At 36.0% G+C, this 23,311-nt stretch overlaps 2 protein-coding genes across 5 annotated transcripts; both read right to left on the minus strand.

Annotated features, from left to right (window-relative positions):
* Nucleotides 1,587–5,817, minus strand: LOC109226869 (2-oxoglutarate-Fe(II) type oxidoreductase-like). Of its 4 annotated transcripts, none has more exons than XM_019391763.1 (11): nucleotides 5,658–5,817; nucleotides 4,944–5,136; nucleotides 4,469–4,549; nucleotides 4,258–4,309; nucleotides 3,861–3,982; nucleotides 3,488–3,594; nucleotides 3,331–3,389; nucleotides 3,097–3,199; nucleotides 2,535–2,614; nucleotides 2,330–2,408; nucleotides 1,587–1,851 (listed from the first exon to the last, which is right to left on the minus strand). In XM_019391763.1, exons 1-10 carry the CDS (start codon nucleotides 5,733–5,735, stop codon nucleotides 2,363–2,365), a joined length of 921 nt encoding a protein of 306 aa, XP_019247308.1. In that variant the 5' UTR covers nucleotides 5,736–5,817; the 3' UTR covers nucleotides 1,587–1,851; nucleotides 2,330–2,362. The 4 variants fall into 4 exon arrangements, with proteins under 4 accessions (XP_019247308.1, XP_019247309.1, XP_019247306.1 ...); XM_019391764.1 differs by having other exon boundaries at nucleotides 2,330–2,394; nucleotides 4,995–5,136; nucleotides 5,658–5,815; XM_019391761.1 differs by having other exon boundaries at nucleotides 2,330–2,394; nucleotides 3,488–3,588; nucleotides 5,658–5,815.
* Nucleotides 7,133–21,566, minus strand: LOC109226870 (E3 ubiquitin-protein ligase HOS1). The gene is made up of 10 exons (XM_019391765.1): nucleotides 21,224–21,566; nucleotides 17,872–18,262; nucleotides 17,477–17,611; nucleotides 17,222–17,397; nucleotides 16,478–16,888; nucleotides 16,195–16,353; nucleotides 14,951–15,445; nucleotides 9,583–9,720; nucleotides 7,943–8,637; nucleotides 7,133–7,828 (listed from the first exon to the last, which is right to left on the minus strand). Exons 1-10 carry the CDS (start codon nucleotides 21,338–21,340, stop codon nucleotides 7,654–7,656), a joined length of 2,892 nt encoding a protein of 963 aa, XP_019247310.1. The 5' UTR covers nucleotides 21,341–21,566; the 3' UTR covers nucleotides 7,133–7,653.

The raw sequence follows: 23,311 nt of genomic DNA on the forward strand, positions 1-23,311 counted from the left end.
CGTTCTCCTTTTTACAATTATCATAATGATGACTGTTATTATTTGATCTTTGACATGCCCACGTTCATTGGTCAACCACTTGTTTTTATTTAGACTTATTATGCACCATTATCACATTCACTTCAAGAATGGAGCAAATCAAGTGGGACAAACTTTATGCTTTTTCATGAAAAATACATTATTTTTCTTTAGTCATCATATATCATCAATATGGTGCATTGGGACTCAAACCGAATGCCTTATCCATATAAAGGCATGTTAGGCCATAATGAGTTGGGACTCGAACCCAACTTTTACAATCATGGATCATCAGGACTCAAAACCCGATGTCTTACCCTCATGGTGCGTTGGGACTTGAACCCACCGTCTTATCCTTAATTAATGGCATAATATGCCAAAGTAGACTCACCCTTGAGACTTTCATGGTATACTACTTTTAATAGTAATAAAAGTAAACTCATATATGTGTTACACAATAAGTATCTATTTACTGGTAACAAAGGAATCAAAGTTCTTCAAATCACTTTGCAAAAGCTGGCGTAGCTCCTTAATTTATGTACATCTTTGGTCTCTGGTTTAGTATGTAACATTTACTTGCATCATTATATGCTTCTGATTCTCATATAACATCTAACCTGAACATTAGGTGAAAGAGATTAGACTAAACTTACAATAAATATTAGAAAGAAAAACGTAGAGTAGAAATTAATTTACATCTAAGTATTTTTAACTTTACAAAGTAATACTTAGTATTGGAAACTTTTCGAACAAATAAAGAACCTTTGAGAAAAACTAACAAGAAAATGAATTAATTAAAAAAAAAATTAGAAAACGTATCTTAGCATTATATGCCTTTTCACGATGTACTAGTCTCCTCAACCTTGTTATTCCTTTTATTATATTTCATACCATTATTTGAAATTGCTAAATGAAAAAGAAAAACTCATCTCTTCCAGAGGAATATCAGGCACAGCAGACATATGCTTTTTCTGATGTAAGACAATTTTGTAGATGTAGTAACTCAATTGGATAGAGACTCGTGCTGATAACGTGTTACGAAACATAGCTCAAAGTAATAATATAAAACAAGAAGATAGACAACAATGTAGAGAGAAAGAGAGGAGAGAATCTATTTCTTCCATGTATTCAAGTGTATTACAAAATGAGCTCTCATCCTCTATTTATAGTACAACATAGAGGTATACCAAAAGAATTCCATAAGTATGTCATTAAGCATTTGAGATCATGAAGGAAGATCATGGGTAGGTTATGAAGGTGAGGGAGTTACAACAATAATGGTGAGAAGTAGTGGGGGTTATCTACATAATGGAGAAGAGTAGTGGGAGTTATATTTGATTAGTGGACATCCATATAAATATGTATTTCATAACATTATTATTATTATTATTATTATTATTATTATTATTATTATTATTATTATTATTATAGATATAGATTATAGATTATAAATATAGATATAGATTAGTTCTAATTAACAACATCTAACAAATTCCTAATGACAATATATGAAAATAGAAGGGGCGAGGCGTGATTTCCTGGCTTTTGAAAATATCAGATAATAATAATAATAATAAACATGTCGTAAGTAGTTCATATAGTGAATGTATATATTTAATTTAGACTGAACTTGTAAAGTTTCAGAATAGATGGAAAGATACTTTTACAATCACGCTCTCAATTCTTGATGTCTCATTATTTTCACAATATTACAGAACAATACAACTAGTACATTTTTTACACATAAAGCTCCTGAATATTGAGAAAACTGATGAATAAATCAGTCCTTATCTCTTCCCCTAGTGCCACTTTTGTTGCCAATTCAACATATTTCTGCAGCAAAACAAATAAATGTTAATCATGGCCGATCATCTATGTGTTCCAACATTTATACTAAGAAAACATTAAGTAATTTATATTAAGTTGAATGACAAAATGATCAACTGGATCACATCTAATATATTCATATAAAACTTCTGCTGTCAGTCAAGAAGCTTTTTTCTTGTTACTAATCTTTTTGAAATATAGAAGCTTTTTCACTTAAGCATATATTGCTACATAGTGATCCTCCAAGGTAACCAAACAATAAGGTAAATTGAATGTTTATCACTATTGAGTGGTGTAGCGGGATGATTGAATCCTTTCACCCGTTATAACTAGGGATCTCGGGTTCGAGTCCTGGAATGGAGAACCTTTCGGTAAAGAGCATTTTTTACCACTTTTAGCGAACCCTAGCGGATGCGAATCCGGACTAGTCGGACCAATGAAAAATTGATTATTTATCTCATCAACTAGAGCAGCATAAACTTACATTGGTCGCCATAAGTAACTTTGTAGGTCTCCTTCAGGTAGTCTGCAGCACGAACTGGAGGAAACCTGCTGGCACATCACTATAATAATACTTCCAAAATAAAGGAAACTGAAGAAAAGATGCTAAAGGAATTTAGAATTTCAAAAGAGGAACACTTAACTATTAGTGAGAAACCTACACATTAGTACAAAAATGTGGTAAATACCTAGGAGGAGAAGACTCAGTACAGCAACTCTTCAAGCATTCCACAACACAATCTGGACTTGGATCAAAAAACATAGCCACCTGATTTTTTGTAAGAAGAATTTTTAAGTTTATGCAGATCACTCATTCTTAAGAAACCAACATATATATTAATAAGAAAACCTCAACAAAATCTGCAAAAATAACTCCTGGAATGTTTCATTTAGTATGTAGCTATGAATAGTCATGCAAAACCACATACAATATCCTGCGGCGAAACCAGGTGGTGACCTAAATTGTTTTATAATCCTTTTTCCCCATTATACTAGAATCTTCTTGTATCAAGATGAAAGTTTTTGTTATTGCCCTATTTGCATGGTATAATTTTCCGACGGAGGGAATTTAAATGATCAATTGAGCCCTCTTCCCTTCACCTAGCTTTGTCCTTGACTATATATCAAGAAACTACTAATTTCAGTTCTTCTTTGGCATTTCACAGTCTTCAAAGAACATTATGACATGAGTAGGATGAAGAACATTTCAGTGAGATAAAGAAATTAACATGTTAAGAAGATGTAGAATACCGAGTATCGTTCATGTGTTGGTTGTGTCACTCTGTGCAATGTTGACTTAAACAAGCAATTCGTCCACCTTTCCATCATATCTCCAATATTAACAATGAGAGCCCTGCAAATTGACAATTTTCATGTTAAAGTTATGTACTAGTTACACTGCTAAGGTTCAGAAACACTGATCATGCAAGTTATGATGTTTCACACCACACCACAATTCTAGTAAAGTGTAACTAATTTAAGTACCCTTTCAGATGATGCACGTCCTCCCAAATCTGTGGTTTCTTTAACTTATCCCTACAAACCTGATAAACAGAGAAGCCAATCCAAAACGAAACTATCAATTCTGTACAAAATTGCCGCTTTGTCGATTCATGATCCTTTCTATCTAACATACATATACCTGAAGTCCAGGAACACCATCAGTCACTAGGATAGTAATAATTCCATAATCTGTATGAGCCCCAGCGCCATGCATATGTTTATCAGAAGAGTCTATCTCACCTGCAACTGATAAGAGGGAAATAATTTGCCTGAATCATATGTTCATGTAAATATTATGTGGTCATGGTTTATGCATAATAATCTCTTACATTAGAGGCAAATCTCTTACAATTTGCCTGAACGGGGAGCATTAATTATGTTATTACTGTGGCTCCATAGATCCACACAACACACATATAATTTTCTCTTCTATTAACCTATCTCAAAGACATTATACAGGAAGTGAAGAAAATAAGTACACACTCCAACCTTGTAACTTAACAAAAAAATACCCGGATAACGCAGGGGGCGAAGAAGAGCGGCTGGTGGATCGAATGCACCAACTTTCTCAAAGAAATCTTCATCCACATTCAGCGCTACAGCCATGAGTGAAACTACTCTTTTACCAACACACCTGAGCATCAAATCCGAAATAGGCTAGTCAATTAAAAAAAAAACTTAGCTAGCTAGGCAACTTAATAAAGTATGTGACAAGTCTATGTTGAGCTTTAATCTATTTCTGTTCGAATTTAACTTTTATATACTGATAGTACTGCAGTATCAAGTCATTTAAAAGATAATTTAATGCAGCTATCCATAAAAGTGAGATTAGTAGCTCGCAAAATAAGGCAAAAATTCTTTACAACAGCTTACAATATGCAAGTAACTCACAGAGAGTAGAAAACTTACAGAATTTTTCTGTAGTATTCTTCCATTGTAGATCTCCAACATGGCAGAACATCTAGAAGCCCCAAACATAAATGTGACATATTAAGTGAATCAATACATATGCTTCTTAAATCAATAAACTGGGATTTTTTCAAAATTCAGAAAATCTAGAAAAAAAGCTACATTAAAATTTTGTCATTAAACAAGGGAGCAGGAAAATTTATGGATATACCTTGGGGAGGCCACTGATTTAGATTACCATATGGTGATATGTCTTCAGGTGCTCCAAAATAGATGCTTTCTTTTGGCTCACCTGCATTCCAATAAAATAATATTGCGTGTATTACCACGAAAATAAAAAATAAAAATTTATAGAACAAGTTATATCAGGATTATAAATAATGATGGGATTATTTATTGAATATACTTTTATTGGTAAATATTTAATTCATTGAATTAAAAATGGGATATATAAGGTATAATATAAAACATATGTTTGGTTTTACGCTAGCTTAATTGGGATAAACTTTTATTTCCATTTTTAGCCTTGACTTTTTTTTAAATGACTCTTTGAGAAGAGCTTCGATTAAGAAATGATTTGATTGTGTAAATATTTTTTTAAACCATTAGTGCATAGAACTTAAACTCAATGATTAGTATAAAGATTATCAAGTAAAAAGTGAAGGATGAAAGTAGAAATAATTTACCTTTGGGATTATCAGTAGAATTAAGCATCTCAGAGTAAAGGGGGGAGTAACCTCTATGATTCTTACGAAGTAGCTTCATCTTTTCTTCAAGTGAGAGACCAAAAAACCTTCTGCTCCCTTCGAAAACTTGTTGAATCAATTCTTCTTCTATCCCATGATTTATCAAGCAAAAGAATCCATCCTCAACGCATGCCTGCAAAACACATGCTCAAAAAGTTCCCAACTTCCCATTATTTAGCGTTCAAACTTTTACTACACTTATACCAGAGTTGTAGCCTAGTGGTCAATGAAGTGCGTTGAAAATCACGAGGTCTTGGGTTCAAACATAGTGGAGGCATAAACACTAAGTGATTTCTTCCGATTTGTCCCAGCTTTGATGGACAAAGTTACCTGGTATCCGATATCTATGCTGGTGCTAGCATGCAGGTCCGAAGCTAGGTGGGCAGAAGAGTTCAGCCGACCCCCTTTGTCGAAAATTATATTGTATACACCTATACATAAGGTTATTTTTCGTTTTATATATATATATATATATATATATATATATATATATATATATATATATTAAATGTTGAATTCTTTTGGTAAAGATGCTACTTCAAGTACTCTAAATTAAAATTAGTGGAGGTGTGCGCAAAACTGACACCATGATTGTTAAGAAAAAGGTTTTACTACTTATGTGAAACTATTTGTATTATAGAAAGTGAAGTGTACCTTGCGGAGCGAATCAGCGAGTAAAGTTCCATCTGTAGAGCTAAGATCAATTATCGGAAGTTGCAGAGCTCCCTCCATTTTCTTATTTTGGAAAAATCACTAAAACAAATTCGTACAAAGCTGAAGCAGTGCCCTTAAGACTAGTACTATCAAATTTATAGTGACTACTTAACCAACTGGTGATTTTGTATTACCTAATAAATTGTATTTCGTGCAAGGAAAAAGAGTGAGCATACTTCACGTGGGTGCTCGGCAGGGGCGGATGCAGCATACTGAACCCAGTACTTTCGATGTGGAGCATAAATTTATATATTAAAATTATTAAATTTATAATAAATAATAGATATAAATGCATAACTTTAAAATTAAATGTGTTTAATATTAAAAACTTTAAATATTAAACCCATAGAATTAAAATCTTAGATCCGCTCTGGTGTTTAGGAATTATGACTTTGAATCAATAAACAGCACTCCTTTAAATTAAAAAGAATACAGAAGTTGACACTTCAACAACTACAAGTATTATATGATTCACTTATGCTACTAAGGGGTCGTTTGGTAGGGATGCATTAGATAAAATAATGCATGAATTATCTTTGTATATTAATAATGCCTTGTTTGATACACATTTGAATTTATGCATTAGTTATGCAAGCATTAGTTATACACTCTATTTGGTATTATCATATGCATAACTAATGCATAGACAAGATTGGTATTAATAATGCAATAGGTTTTAATGTATGCATTAGCTTAATTATAGACAAAATTGTCCTTCACAATTTATGCTTAATTAAAATATGCTATTATATTAATGCAATATTGAAATAATCCAAATAGTGAGAATAAAATTATATCCCTAGTAAATAGATAAATACTTAGTATATTTTCTTTTTTATAAATTCAGTTCTATACAACAATATAGGTAGACAAATCAAATAATTTTTTTAAAAACTTTTTTCATATGAAAATATTCCTCAACATATGTTTCTTTTAAAAAGATAGAGTGGTGGAATGGTTTTGGGGGCATTTTGTAAACAAACAATTCTTTTAGAAATTGTGCAATGCTTTAATACATCAAACCTAACAATAGATAAGAAATATGTCAACATAACTAATGCAAGCATAACTAATACCAGCATTACTAATACACCATATTCAGCATTATTCCTATGTACCCTACCAAACAACCCCTAAGCTCCATGGATGTGCGCTTTTGCATATCAGGTTCTTATACCAAATTAAAAGAAAGGTTTATTAGATCGAAAGCTAGCATAATTAATAAGTTATGATGGAATTTTGCTCAATTGATAACTAATTTAGAATGGAAATAAGCTGATCTATTGACAGATACATTTTAATCTCTGATGTAGAAACGTTTTTCAGTTCCGAGTCCACTAACCCACTTTACTCCTGTAAACAAAAGTGGAAAAAAAAATGGTTTCGCCTGATCTGGACTTCAATTCTCGAGATTTAAAATGGACTTAAGAGTTCAATTAGTGCTCTAAAGTCAGATATCAATTGCATATGGGTGGCAAAAGACCTAACTGCTCGACAACAAAATGGAAACAAAAAGCCGAAGGTAAGCCTATTACAGAATATCAAGGTCAGTTTACGCATCTATCTACATGCTTTTCAAAGAATTTCCGTAATATGGGCACGACTTCAGAAGGAAACAATAAATATGTTACAACCAAGCCTCAAATCGCTAATCTCACATACAAAAATTGTTAACCCAGACATTGGCTGCTCTTTGAAAGTATGCGGTGCATCCAAGTGAAAACCATGCAAGGGTCGAAAGAGGAAACGTCGAGGGGCCGAGCTTCAAAAATCAGTTCCGACCCAAGTTTACCATTGCCAAGAGGAGAAATTCAAGCAGCAACCTGTTAACAAAAACTTCAATGCCTCTCAACTCTGGTCTCCAACGAAAAGCCACATCCAGCAAAAGGGATACATATGTTAGTCACATTCTCAGATTCTACAACACCAAGGTCCATCATCTCCTCGCAATCCTGCTTCTTCTGACTCCCCTTGAGATGCGTGCAGGAGAGGCAACTCCAGCGAGTCCATCCGGTGATAAATAATCCTCGTCTTCACTGGTGGCATCGGACCTCCACCTTGGTCCACCATTAGTTTCTAGACGCACTGTGGGAGAACCTTCTTCTTCATGACTTTTAAGTTGACAATCAGCGAAATAACAAAATTAGATTAAAGCTTGGTGATCAAACCTAAGACAACAAAATGTGCTGATAGATATAGAAGGATTTACAAAAATTAAGGTTTACCTCCAGGTTATATCCATCGAATCATTTAATGGTAACATCCGAGGTCTATCAGCAGCATCTGACAGTAGACGTTTACCAGGATAATTCATGTATGAATCTTCAACTGAATCTTTTAATATGCCTCTGTTGCTGGTAAGAGAATTTACATGGTTACCAGAAAACTGGTGAAAAATATAAGATTCCTTCGGAAACCCATTTTGAGACTTCTCTGGTGAAACTCTATATGTTTGAGAATTGCGAAGGCGGCTAATAGAAGAGTCCCTTAATGAATTCCTGGAGATCTTCATCTCAGGAGGGGGAGGATCAATACGACGACTTGCAGGGGTCGCAATCTCATCAAATCTCAATTTTTTGCCAAGGATACTTTCAGGTTTTAATACTCTTTGAGCATCATTAAAGAAATTAGATGGGGAACTGGGAGAACCATAATGCCCAACTTTAAAGCTAGATAGATTTAATGATCCCCCAAGTGCAGGTGGAGCATCAAGAACAGAATGTTTAACAATATCAACTCGCTGAACGAGGGTAGAATCAGTGGGAGGATTAGCCAATAAACTGGTCAAGATAGGTTCATGAGCTTCAGCATTGGGCTTCAAAGAAATGTCAACTGTGTCCTTACAAGTAACAACTTCAGGCAACTTCCCTGTCCTCACTTGTTGTTGTAAGATATTTGGTAACAACTCTACTCCCTTGTCCTAAAACATAGGAAAAAAATTCAAAATATTACAACCCATACATTTCTACACATTAAAATAAGTAAGACTATGACAATTGTTTAAGTCACTGTCATCATAAAAGCTGAAAAGTGATCAAAGAGAACAACAGGAAAGGAAGATGAGAAGTCAGCTCATTATTACATCGAAGCAATACAATGACCTTAAGTAGTAAAGGACTCAATGATCACTGACCTACACTGCTATGCGTCACAATTTAACTAGTTAATCCCTATCTTTTTTGCAGTTTCCCTTTCTTACCATAACTTCAAATTTTTTTTTTTTTTTTTGATTTGCACCGGGCGTCCGAGTCTCTAAGAGCCCCGACTAATCCCGGGGGTGCACAGGCCCTCGGCAAGGAGTTTCCTGCAAGTGCACCACGGTTAATTCAAGTTTTATCCAGTCCGATGGCCCTCAGAAATTGTTTGCACCCAGTGGGTTTCATAGATTACCTCTTAATAGTTTGTCGAGAAAGCCAGGTAGGGAAGACGGGAAGTACCATATCAAAACAACCATTGCAACCTTGATATGATCTCATGCTCAGTCAACTAGGTAACATAAAATAAAAAGGGGATACTGCTTGTATCTTATGGTAACCATACATACTGGTCCTGGCTGCTAGCGAGATACAATCAGTAAAGGAACAATTAAGATTTAGGACATGGAAACAAATGATTTTTTGTATAACAATCCAGATAATCTGTTTGAATGACAACAAGATCAGTGTGTTTAGGCAGACGTGTGTTCCTAACCAGAGTAGGATCTGGGTAAAAAAAATTAAAAAAAAGGTTCATGTTTCACAGAGCAAACAAGTACTATTCACTCTTAACAATTTCCAATTCAAACACCAAAACTTGACACTAGTAAATATTCAAATCCTATATATGCATAGAGAACAACAAATCCAAAAAGATCAAGTTCACTTACAACCAAACAAGTTCTCCAATGATTTGTTGATTTTATCCTGTCTAAGACTTCTTCTGTGGCGGAATTTTGAGAAATGTAGTTTTCCTCCATGCTCTGAAGCTTCTGATCAACTTGGTATGCTTCAACATATCTTTGACGCTGTACGAAAAGACAGTACTACAATCGTTAGGAACCATATGAAATCCCCATCCAGATGGACAGATTACAGACAAAAGAGTACCAAAACTAATCCTGAAATCAACTCCTGCCAGTGATTATATACATATAACACAAACATTCCTAGTTTTTTTTGTTTTTTTTTAATAAAGATGGTGTCCAATCAGCTAGTTTGCAGGTTGACTATTCCACTTGGCACCAGCTACCTCCCAACATCAGAGATACCGGTTAATACATATACGCATAGATATGATCCACAGGCTCAAGTAGAAGTATCTTCGGTATGGTAAACTATATGATTCTCATCATTAATGGTTTCACATGCTTTATCATCAGTAATATAATTCAATAACTCAATTTTGCTTACCAACAAGATAATCCCATTCCACATTTTTCTTAATTGTTCATGTCTTCATAATAATCCTATTCTATTTGTGATGATACTAACTCAAAACTCCAAAGAGAAATGTCTGACCAAAGTGACCGGGATAATAGGTGGAGCTTCATTCCATAAATTTAACACTTGAAGTGAGAGACAAATTTTTTTTTTTTTTTGACAAGGGATGTGAGTCACAAATTAGACACGAAAAACTTAGGAATCCATCCAACATCAAGCTCGTTATTCCTTCATTGCTTGAAATACACACACAGGGAGAAAGAGAATGCAGCTGTACACAACGAAGTAGTAGCATTTTTAGCAAATATGTTATATTAAGAGCATGTTTGGCCAAGCTGCCTTACTTTTTTGAGAAGTGTTTTTCAAAAAGTACATTTGGAAAAAAGTAGTTTGTGTTAGACCAATTCATTTGAGAAGTGTTTTTTGCAATATTAGATAAGAATATTGTGTTTGGCCATCATCAACATACTCAATGTGATCCCACAAGTGGGATCTAGGGAGGGTGGGATGTACGCAAAATAATCTTTCCAAAAAGTACTTTTGAGCGTCAAATTATAAATAAATAAAAAAAAAAGGTAAAGGTACAATTTACAACTATTATTATTTAAAAGAGAATTGAATTTATAAACCATAAAGTAAAAATATATACATCAAAGATTTTAATACATAAAATATAGTTATCCAAGAAATAATATTGGATATATGATATTACTTATTGTTTACATGATTGATTCAAATATATCAATATACATCATTCAGTATAAACTAAAAATGGAAAAATTTCACATAAGAACAATTGTGCTCCCTACTTTTCAATTTCATAGCCCATATTTCAATTTACAACCAACTAGCCCAAAAATAATAGGCTAAGATTCAACACCCAACTCCAATAAGTTCTCGAAATTACTATTTAATTTTTGAAACAGATTGCTCAAGCTTTTAAGTTAATTTTTGAATAAGTAACTGTGACTCATATATTAGTTCAACGGACCAAATCCATTTAGGTGGTGAAAATTAGATTTTTAACAAGCCTAAATATGTGGGTTTAAATTCCAAATTTGATTTTGTGAGAAATTTGGAGTGGGTGTTATTTAGACTTGTTAGAAATAGTATAAGGAGGTTGTATACAAAATTTGAAGTTATTTAACGGAGATTTAGACTGGTTTTGAACAAGAATTGCAACTGAAAATCGTGGAATAAGTTCGTCCACAGACGCTTGTATAAAGGTGTATAAAAGTGTATATAATAGTGTATAAGATGTGTTTATACATTCATATACACTATTATACAAGATTATACATAATTATACAAAGAACTGACTTCGTCTTCTTCCTTGCGTCTTTTCTGAAATTTAACTCAAATCTTGCTCAAATCTACTCAAAACCACTTCAAATTTAAATTTTGAACTCCTTTTGATATTTTCAATCAATTGGAACAACACTCAATCCGAACAACTAACAAACTCAAAAAATCCTATTTTCGAAAGCAAAGCTTTGAAAGGCCTTCAATGGTGGACTTCTACTTTTTAATTTTCTTACATTACAACCAAGTGACACATGAGGGGAAGCAGAAAATACAAGGCCCCTTGAAGCATATGTAGAAGATGTGAGAAGAAGAGAGCGTGAAAACAATGGTTGTGAGAATATAGATTTAACTCCATGGCTTTTAGAATGGTAGTAAGAATACAGATTTTGAATTTGTTAGTACTTTCAAAATATGTACAATATGGGCTAAATCAAGTAAAACCTAAACATGGCAATTTTTTGTTATGGTGTGAAGTCACGTGTATTTTCTTGTAATTCTTTCATTAAAAATCTACTCCATAAATCTTATTATAAAAGAAGAGATCTTTTTACAGTAAAGAGACTATTCCAAAGAATCGGAGAAGGAGAATAAAAAGCAATGAAGAAAGCGATGGCAAAAACAAAAATTAAAAAGGTTAAATTAATGAGGGTTAGTTTGGGGAATGGAAATTTATGGTAGGGATATTTCTGTCTTGAAAAGTTGATTTTCTACTTGCCTTTGCTTCTTGGAAGAAGCTAGAACTTGTAGCTTTTTCCTTAAAAAACAGCTTCTGCTACTGCTCAAATGCACTTATGTGTCTTGGCCAAACACTTCAAATTTCAAAAAAAAAAAATATGCACATAAAAAAAGTGCTTTCGGCCTCCTAGAAGCTTTGACCAAACAGCCTCTAAGTTGCATGTTTGAGGTACTAGATGATGAAAAATAATCAGGGTGAATAGAGCAAAATAGTACAATCATAACGCTTAAGGTCAAAGACTTATCTGTATAATAGTATAATAAACATGTTTACTGCAAATGGCTATCATAACTTGTACCAAAGAGTTTGTTGTAGTTGTCGGGATGTCCCCTTGACATACACTTATTCTTTTCTTCGATATAACAACAACAAAAAAAAAAAAATCGGTATAATCCCACAAGTAGAGCCCCTACCTTGTGAAGGTAGAGAGGTTGTTTCCGATAGACCCTCGGCTCAACGAACAATGACAAGCAACCAACCATAACAACAACAAGAAAAAGAAAAGAAAAAAATCAAAAACTCATGTATACTAACAAATATCTAGAGATAAGAAACACAAGAATAGTACTAATACTATCCGTAAGAAAGACACAACATATAATAAAAGGTCTAGGAACAGGAAATAAGAATATTACTAATACTATTGGTAATACTAGGAGACATCCTCGACTACCTATCAACCTTCGACCCTAATCCTCGACTTCCACACCTCCTATCTAGGGCCATGTCCTCGGTAAGCTGAAGCAATGTCATGTCCTTCCTAATCACCTCTTCCCAGTACTTCTTAGGCGTACCTCTACCCTTCCTCAGAAGTCATACCCGTCATGGTCAACCTCTCACGCTTCCTAACCGGCACGTCTATGTCTCTCTTCATCACATGTCTGAACCATCTCAGCCTCGATTCCCGCAGTTTGTCTTTCAAAGGGGTCACTCCCACCTTGTCCCTAATAACTTCATTCCTAATCTTATGTTTCCTGGTACGCCCACACATCCATCTCAACATCCTCATTTTTGCTACTTTTATCTTCTGACATGGGATTTCTTGACTGGTCAGCACTCGGCACCATACAACATACTTGGTCTAACTACCACTCTGTAGAACTTGCCCTTAAATATTGGTGGCACCTTCTTATCACACAAAACACCTGATGCGAGCCTCCATTTCATCCACCCCGCTCCAATACGATGTGTAACATCCTCGTCAATCTCCCCGTTGCCTTGGATAACAGACCCAAAATATTTGAAACTATCACTCTTGGGATGACTTATGTATCAAGCTTCACGTCCAGTTCTGCTTCATGTGTCCCATCGCTGAACTTGCACTCCAAATACTCAGTTTTCGTTCAACTCAACTTAAAACCTTTAGACTCTAGGGTCAGTCTCCAAAGTTCCGGCCTAGCGTTGACCCCGCTACACGTCTCGTCCATCGGCACTATGTCATCTGCAAATAATATACACCATGGCACCTCCCCTTGGATGTGTCGCGTCAGCACATCCATTGCCAGAGTAAATAAAAATGGGCTAAGAGCCGAACTTTGATGTAACCCCATCATCACCGAAAAATGTTCTGAGTCTCCTCCCACAGTCCTCATCCGAATTTTAGCACCATCGTACATATCGCTAATCACCCTGATGTATGCTACTGGAATACCACTAACCTCCAAACATCTCCACAGAACCTCCCTCGAGACTTTGTTGTAGGATTTTTCTAGATCAATGAACACCATATGCAAGTCCTTCCTCTCCCTATATTGCTCCACCAATCTCCTCACAAGATGGATGGCTTCTGTAGTCGACCGCCCCGACATGAATCGGAACTGGTTCTCAGAAATAGACACAGTTCTCATGACCCTCCCTCTCCACCACCCTCTCCCAAACTTTCATAGTGTGATTCAGCAGCTTGATACCCCTATAGTTGTTGCAATTCTTGATATCACCTTTATTCTTGTACAACGACACCATCAAACTCCACCTCCATACGTCGGGCATCTTCTTCGTCCTAAAAATGACATTAAGGTTGAGGAGGTTGAGGGGGCGATGCGGAAGATGAGCAGAGGTAAAGCAACCGGACCAGACGAGATCTAATACTCTATATACCATCCAGAGGTCCATCACTGATAGTGTTGAATCAGTATAATTAGATAAGTGCAAGTAGGGAAGGAAAACGATCCAATACTTGTCTGGTATGGCATCCAAAATAGTTTAAAGAATCACAACTAGGGTTAATGTCCCCCTCCTTTATGTTTTCTTATTTTGGTTATTGATCTACCTGGTAGGGGTCGATGCCAAACCCCCCGCCACTACAAGGTGGCTTTAATAAATAAATAAAAAAGTTAAGTGCAAGTAGATTTGGGTGAAAAGTCAACCAATCCAAAATGATCTACATTTCGCAATGTTTCTAACTGACACTCAGTTTCTAACTGACACTCATCTGGATGAAATAGTTAAGACTGCCTACTTCAATGGATCTTACGCAGCTTTAAAAAAACTTTCAGAAGGAACAACATTCAAAGTCAATCCTCCAGTTACTGCCAGTACGTTGCCATGAAAAATCAAGTGCAATCTGACAAAAGTCTAGTCACCAGTGGCCAACACCAAAAGGATAATTGCATAATACTTGTTTAATTTTCTTACAGGTAGTAACTAGTAAATGAATTCAAGTGAAAGAGAAAAACACGTATGTGTGTAAATGGCTGCCAAAATAAAAGAAATGAGTGCAACAGCAAGCTGAGAAAACTGCAGAATAGAACATGCCTGGATATAAAAAGAAGTACCTGTAAATAGAAAACTACAAGAAGACTTCCTGTGGCCGTGGAAGGATCCTCCGCAGCAAAATCCAGCAGGCATTTATGAAGATGTTTCTCCTCATCAGCATTCCATGACAGTTCTATCATACGGTCAACCAAGCTTCTCCGAATGCAAAGACAACAAATTTCAGTGACAAGAGTCTCCACCCAGAGACCCCACGACCAGCATTGATCATCTACTTCAACAGAAGCACTCTGAAATTGTTCACCCCTCAACTTCTTTTCCTTGATCTTAGCACAGACCAGCCTCTGATACGTGAATGCTTCAGTCAAAAGTCCACACTCCACCCGCACACGAACAGCAGTCACAGCCTCCCGAAGTGAAACTAGCTGTGTCCCGTCTTGTCCAGACCACCTCAGAACCATGAGAGCTGCATCAGGGTTTTCCCGCTCCAAGAGAACCTGAGCAACCTTCGGGTGTACTGTGGGACTTGATATTTCTGGGAGAAGTTGACAGGCTTCCTGGGATACAAGTAACTGATATTCAGCATCCGCACCAGTCCAAAGACCACATGCTTAAGAAGGCTCACAGTGATGATTTCTTTATTTTAAAAAGGAAAAATTGAAGAGACAATAATCAAGTCTACTCAGGTTGTGGAAATGACAAAAGGTAAAACAGTTCATAAGATGCCCAAGATAGAAACATAAAGCGGAATTGCGTTCATCACATAAACTCTGGCCGCAGAGGAATAAAATGTGTCAAAACCCTACAAGTCTGTAAACACTCTAGCTGCTAGCCAAGTCTGATAATGGAACGTTGCAATGTGCACCTGAAGCACAACGTGAATATCTCTCAACTTTAGAAAGGCAATCGTAGGGCAGTACTGTCTGTAAGAAGAGCATCATCTCTGATGGTCTTCCCCCAAATAGATGCCCCGCTCCCGCCGACAAAACCCCGGAAAGAATAAAAGTAAATCCAAATATTTAGTCTACTCTCCTGGAAGGAAAAGATACATTTTAACATTGAGTATCCTCGTCCTTTTCCAATCACTAATTTCATTTCCGTTCAATAGCATTTGATTACATCATAAAATCAGGCAGAGAAAGACAATGCAAATGCACAAGTTACAACTCATTAGGAGCACAGTTGACAATAAAAAAATTGATTTTTGATGACGACATTAAGAAAAATTGATATGAGATTATTACAAGATAACGAAGCCTACAAAATACTCTCAGCAGCTATTATTGAATAGAACTTCCATCCTTACCTTCAGAGCCAGAGCACCTTCATCATCTAAAAGGAAAAATGTAAAGGATTCCAATAGCGAGTGTCTGGTCACATCAAAAGTGGCAGCAAAATCATCAATGATATGTCTCCACTCCTCATCAGGTACTGTCCATTGCCGGTCAAACATATAATACAAGAACTTTGAAGGATCAAGGAAAAGAGAAAGGGAACAGTTCTCATAAAAAAACACTACAAATGAACTACTTATCCAAAAAAGAAAACAAAAACACAAAAAATATTAAATATTAATTACAAAAGGATACAGTTGCTTGTTTTGCGACGACCAAGTCTGAACTTCCTCGTAAAAAGAGAATGTCAACAGCAGCTCGCAAATTCTCAAATGGATAGCATCCAGCCATTCCCTCTATTTTTGACCGCGAATATAAAGAACCCCCATCCTTCTGCAAATAGGCAAGTGCTAACTCTTCTTCATGATCATCTACGTCTCCCCGCTCTGCTGCTTCAATATTCGAAAGAGCATCTTCAATAAAGAGAGTGGAACGATATTGTCCATTGGATTCCTCAGAATGATTTATTGAATCGGGCCATGCACGTTTAATTGCAGCTGATTTCCTTCCACTGACCAGAGCTCGCCACGATGCAAAATCTCTATGCCTAGACCTCACATTCTCCAAGAACTCATGCCTTATACACCAAATCATAATATCCATGTGCTGCAGATTTGCACAGCAGTAATAATCTCATTGAGTGTTATCAAGAAGTTGTCAGACCGGCAAGATACAAAATTCAAATTGTGTAACATAATAGATACAGAAAGCACCAGTGCAGACAAAAGCTGAATAGTGATAATCACTAGCTCATCACACCATCCAGAATCTCTAGTTAATGCAAGTAGCGTAAAAAAATAGTGAACCTGTGCAATTTCTTTTTGTGCTCATACATGTGTTTCTAAAAAAAAAAAAGCAACCAATAAATGAAACAGGCAAAACTACGAAATGAGGAATAGGTGGCTTGGGTCCACTTGCAAGAATCTCTGGAAAGCTTACCTGTTTTGTCTTTAAGATGCTCTCTTGAAGGTGGTGTAGATCATGAAGCTTTGCAGAAAGAGAACCTTTGAATGATGATTCCAAGACATCAATGACGTTAGAGATACCACCTAACTTGACAGAGAACTTGAGAAATAAACTCAAGCTCTCTTTCAGTGCATTCATGGATAGCTTATCTATAACAAAATCAAGGAATGCTATTTCCCCTTTGATAAGGAATTAGAAGTACACTACAAGCTTTAATTATTAGGATACATATCACTTGAATCTCGGTCAAAATATTGTTGAACGTCCTCTTGCACCAATCTTTGACCACCACCTCATCAAGCAAGAAAGCAATGATGGGATCACTGGAAACAGCACTTTCATCCATACAAACATCCGTCACATCTGTTTGCAGCCGTTAAGACAACATAATAAAATATATAACCAACTACTAAGAAGTTAAGAGGTTCTACTCTCCTAAGTAAGAAAAGAACCATACAATCAACCACCAATTTATTCCTTTTATGGTTCTCTCCTTTCACAAAGAATTAACAGAACAATAAAGAAAAAGATTAACAGCTTTTTAACTAATTTCCTTGCAAGAAAACTATTTGAAACTCAAAAGATGCTAGTCGACCACTGGTACTAATAGTATGAAAGGATACAGTGGCATATTAGAGAAACCAGATTGTTTTCCAGTGCCACATCAAACAAAGTGTAAAGCCGCTGGATATCAGCAACCAGTTGTTTATCACTGTCCTCTTTCTCTTGTAATCTATCATCACACCTCTTGGAGATGAGACCTGCTTCTATGCACTCGTAATATAGGCGCAGTCGAAGTCTATCGGCATCTTTTGGTAAAGGGATCCTACATATAGGGCAAACATCACATCTCTGGCTGCATTCCTCACATAAAGAGGCATGACCACATGAATTCAACACACTCTGTACATGTCGTCCACAACTTCTTAGATCTCTAGTTGCCCGGCAGTGCTCTACTTTGGCTTCATCACATAATTCCAATGGATCAATTGATGCCAAGTGCTTCAATGCTCCCTGCAGTGAGATCCAGTTATGAAATAATTCTATAAAACTGGAAGGCCATCCACCCTTGCTCCTACCAACACTTGGACATTATTAGCATTAGCAATCCATAATTTACCGACATCATTATCAATATTTAATAAATAGTTTTCAGAAATAATTTTCCACTAACTAACTAAACACGGAAAAGAAGTGTGAAACCTACTTATTTTTCAAGAAAACATTTTTCCTCATGCACAACACACGAAGGGAAAGTCAGAAAGAATAACAGCAAAACCTTAGCTTGCTTAGTTGCTCCTGGGTCTCCGTCTAAGAAAAGTCACCAACTCGGAGACTAAATTAAATAACCAACTAACCAAGTAAGATCCTTCGGGGTGCCTAGTTATTTTCCTAGTTTTAACCCTTGATTCAAAATACGATGGTGATTCAATGATTCAATTTTGCATGCAGATTGATGCAATATACATTTGCAGATGACATAGTATCGACTGACGAGACATGCGGCAGGGTTAACGCTAGATTGGAGGTTTGGAGACAGACCCTAGAGTCTAAAGATGTCAAATTGAGCGAGACAAAAACTTGGAGTGCAAATTCAGTGACGCGACACATGAGGCGGATATGAAAGTGAAGATTGATACACAAGCCATCCCAAGAGAGAAAGCTCCAAGTATCTTGGATCAATAATCTAAGGAAATGGGGAGATTGATGATGATGTCACACATCGTATTAGAGTGGGGTGGATGAAATCGAGGCTCGTATCCGGTGTCCTATGTGATAAGAAGGTGCCACTAAGATTAAAAGGTAAGCTCTATAGAGTGATTATTAGACCAACTATGTTGTATGGGGCAGAGTATTGGCCACTCAAGAAATCACACGTTCAGAAGATAAAAGTAGAGGAAATGAGGATGCTTAAATGGATGTGTGAGCATACTAGGAGAGATAACATTGGGATCGGAGATATATGGGGCAAGGTGGGAGTGGCATCCGTGGTGAACAAGATGAGGGAAGCGAGGTTGAGGTGCTTCGGGTATGTGAAGAGGTTCATAGATGCCCCAGTGAGGAGGTGCAAGAGGTTAACATTGATAGGTCTAAGGAGAAGAAGAGGTAGACCGAAGAATAATTGGGGAGAGGTTGATTAGATAGGACATGGCACATCTCAGCTTACTGAGGACATGACCCTAGATAGGTGAGCATGGAGGTCAAGGATTAGGATAAAAGATTAATAGGTAGTCAAGCGATTTCTCTCTTTTCTATGGGAGGACATGATTCTAGTTTAGAGCACCTTATTTTTTCCCTCTTCTCCTTATTAGTATTATTATTGTTATATTATTTTTCAATTTTATTACTACAGTTGTTGCCTTTGCTTTGGTTATCTTACTATTTTTGCTACCAATACTTTACTTTTCTTGGTATTTTCATCATAGCGTCTTTACTCTTGTATTTTTTTAAACGTATTTTGAAAACGTTTTTCTTGAGCCGAGGGCCTATCAGAAATAGTCTCTCTACTTCACCCAAGGTAAGGGTAAGGTCTGCGTACACTCTGCCCTCCCTATACCCCACCCATGGGATCACACTGGATACGTTGTGGTTGTGATGATGCAATTCACGAAAGAAAATTGAAATAAGATAGAGTAGCTATTTGTAACAAATAATAAGTTCTAAGTACCAATATATCTTCTCGAAAAAGAGTCGTCATATTCTTTTTAGTACAACCAGGCGCTGCCCACAACTGACATATAAATAGATCCAAAATTACCCAAACTATGAAAAGCTACCATCATTCTCAAAGATAACAAATTTAGACTTTTGGAATTGCTACAGGTTTCCCCACATCAACCCAAATAGCTTTACATGCAGAAAACCACAAAGATGCTTAACCAAGGACGTTTCTTCATCAAACGGTCAGCCATAAAAAGACTTGCCTGCACGGCTATAGAGAGGCCAATATGTAAAGAGAGAAAAGAACTCCATGACTATAAGATACTGTCAGTATCGTAATTGGCTCTTTACCACATAAACCCCATGTCAATATGAAATCTTAATGGAAAAAAGCGTATTCCTAATAAATCTCCAATTTTATTTCGTAAAGCCGTATCCCTGCGGTGTCCTCTTTCAGCATACACACTATCCATCGTTAAGGTTCTGACGAGAGCGCTCTTAATGAGAAACCCTCCCAATCCCACTAGAACACCCAACTGCATCACAACAGACCTAACTCACCACAGAGTTTGACCTTGACAAAGATCGTATGTGAAAAACAGAGATTCTATTCCCTTGGAGTTGGTTTATAAGCAAAGCATATGCAAACAGCAATGCCACTAAAAATACATGCTCACACTAAGGAGTAACATCACAAAATAACGAATATTATGAATACTATTCCAAATTGGACATACAACAACAAAAACAATAACTACACTTTCGGATCCGGAATCATCTATGTTCATTCAACTCTAACATTTTCTAAAGACCGAGATGCCTGTCTGGGCCAACTTAGGATCAACAGCAGCCTACAAAACTCGGGGGTAATGGGCCGCTCTAACCCTTCTCAACTTAAATACCAGGCTTAGTTCAGATGGCGCAAGGCTCGAACATGTGACCTATTCACAAGTCCTCAACCTTTGCCACTTGAACTAAACCATGAGGCTATATCCATTCAACTATAATTGGAGCCATGTCATTCCAATACTCAATAATTAGCCATAAACAAATATAGTTATAGTCCTCTAAAACTAGGGATTCTTTATATCAAACAATATCCCTACACTGACATACAAATCTCTTACATTTATTACTACAGCACCTTTTTAGCACAAAAAGGATTAAAAATAATGCAAATTAAGCTGTTATTAGCAAAATAGATAAACTAGGAAAACAACGAGGTGAGCAAAACATAGATTTAAACTTAACTATTGAAATTAATTGGAAGTGTAAGAAAGTGTTTGTAAGTGAAAATGAGGTGTTTAACATTACCTGAACTCGGCAACAAGTGTAATTGGGAGGACGAGGTGGAGGAGAAGACCGGAGACCGGAACCGACGGTAACAGAGTGAGGAAGTACAGAGGATTCGTCGAATCTTCTTCCCTCCATTGGTTGAAAATTTGAGCAAAGGGTGAGAGAAAAAGAAACCTTTACGGTTGTAGTATGAATGTGAGATGAGATTTTGAAGCTTAACTTTCAGAGTTTCAGCTGTCGTTGCCGGTGACGGAGGAGAAGAAGAGAGGTAGGGAGGGAGGGTTTTTGAAACACTTTTCGAGTGTGCGCTTTCGTTTCCCCTTTTTACTGCTGCTTATTTTTCTTTTTGTTATTGTTTTGTTTGATTAGTACAGACGCAAAATCAAATGCGACTTATATATTGCACTGATACAATAACACAATGTGACTTATAAATCGCTATATTAAATGCGACTTATAACTTGCAATATTATATAAATCACTTTTCTTATACGTGAATTATAAATCGTAACTAGGCACGCAAACTTTATAATCGCATTCTGCAAATATTATAAATTCAATTGCTATATTTTCCCGACGTCCATTTATTCTTTTCATTATGGTTTTATCCTCGAATCACATTCAACAAACACATTTGTATATTTTCTATATTTTTTTAAAAATAACTCCCGCTAATATTTTTCAGCCAAAAAAATTGCACATTTTGCAAAAAAAAAAAAAAAAAATCACAACAGTAGCATGTTAAAACATACAAGATTTGATTTTCTTCTAATTAAATGTATTTTTAGTGATGCCAGTTGTTTGCAATAAATTTTCAGCACACGAAAAATAACTGCAATCACAAAAGAATAAAGTGATTTTATTGATAAACATTGCGGTTTACAACTCTGTTTATCCCTTGATTCTTCCTCCGAATTGTTCTCCGTGATTCGAGGACTAGATCAGCGTATTCTCGAACGTAGGACGATACGAACCTCTCTAGATTATTTGATCTCTATTAGGGGTGGGCATTCCGTACTTCGGTTCGGTATTTAATAATTTCGGTTCGGTATTTCGGTATTCGGTTTATCAATTGTGTATACCAAATACCATACCAAAATATTTCGGTACGGTTCGGTTTTTCTTATTTTGGTTCGGTACGGTTTCGGTTTAATAATCGCTAAATAATCAATGCTAACGCCTAACAGTGCAGTGCACATTCACAAAGTTTCACTTGTAAAGTAATAAACGTTGAACAGTGGGGCAGTGCACATTCACAAATTAACAATTACAAAGTACATTCACTGTTAAAGTAATAAACTAATAGCAGTGGGGCAGTGCACATTCAATCTTTCAAGCTCTAATAACGCCTAACAAATTAACAATTTCAAACAGTCTTTCAAGCTCTAATAACGCCTAACAAATTAACAATTACAAAGTACAAACACTGTTCAACGTTTGAAATTGAAACAATACATATTTCTAATTGAAACAACGTTTGGTAAAAAACTTAACAGATGCAACAGCAACACTGTTGCAGCAACAGTCAACAGTCAGCAAAAACACCAGTGCACTGTACAGTGAACAAAAACGCCAGTGCACTGTACACAACTCCAAAGTTTGCCAAATTCTGCCCAACTCCAAATTGCATCTGTACACAACTACACATTATAGACTTGACCACAATGCTTGAACCTAAAAAAAATATAAATCATAAGTTAGAATATAATATTTTGATGATAACAAAACAAAACTACAAAAGTATTAAGTATATCACCAAACAAATAGAGTATTAAACTTACCACTCAAGATGCAAGTTGCAACTATACATCAAACAATGCTAGTAGTGCTTCCATTATTTTCCATATTTATAGATAATTCGACCAAATATGTCATACAAATGAAAAAGCATGATATATTATTTTGAACTAAAATACACGCAAAATATTAAAGCTTACCAAGCTCGAGTTCCTCAAGATACTTCAAGTCTTCTTCAACACTAATAGGATTGTTCTCTTCTCTAAGCCAATCTTGAACACAAATAAGAGCTTGCACACATTTAGGAGTCAATGAACTCCTAAATGAATCAAGAATACGGCCACCGGTGCTAAATGCGCATTCCGACGC

This window comes from Nicotiana attenuata, chromosome 6 (assembly GCF_001879085.1).
Source record: "Nicotiana attenuata strain UT chromosome 6, NIATTr2, whole genome shotgun sequence".
NCBI classification, from domain to species: domain Eukaryota; kingdom Viridiplantae; phylum Streptophyta; class Magnoliopsida; order Solanales; family Solanaceae; genus Nicotiana; species Nicotiana attenuata.

Excerpts from the sequence above, each read along its gene's own strand:
- LOC109226869 (XM_019391760.1), bottom strand. The coding sequence starts at position 5,735 with ATGGAGGGAGCTCTGCAACTTCCGATAATTGATCTTAGCTCTACAGAT. Across the intron at positions 5,137-5,657 it reads TCGCTGATTCGCTCCGCAAG|GCATGCGTTGAGGATGGATT; the intron begins GTACACTTCACT and ends TGTGTTTTGCAG. Across the intron at positions 3,390-3,487 it reads ATGGTGTTCCTGGACTTCAG|GTTTGTAGGGATAAGTTAAA; the intron begins GTATATGTATGT and ends TCTGTTTATCAG.
- LOC109226870 (XM_019391765.1), bottom strand. The coding sequence starts at position 21,340 with ATGGAGGGAAGAAGATTCGACGAATCCTCTGTACTTCCTCACTCTGTT. Across the intron at positions 18,263-21,223 it reads ACACTTGTTGCCGAGTTCAG|GGAGCATTGAAGCACTTGGC; the intron begins GTAATGTTAAAC and ends ATCTCACTGCAG. Across the intron at positions 16,354-16,477 it reads TCGTCGCAAAACAAGCAACT|TTCTTGTATTATATGTTTGA; the intron begins GTATCCTTTTGT and ends GATCCTTCAAAG.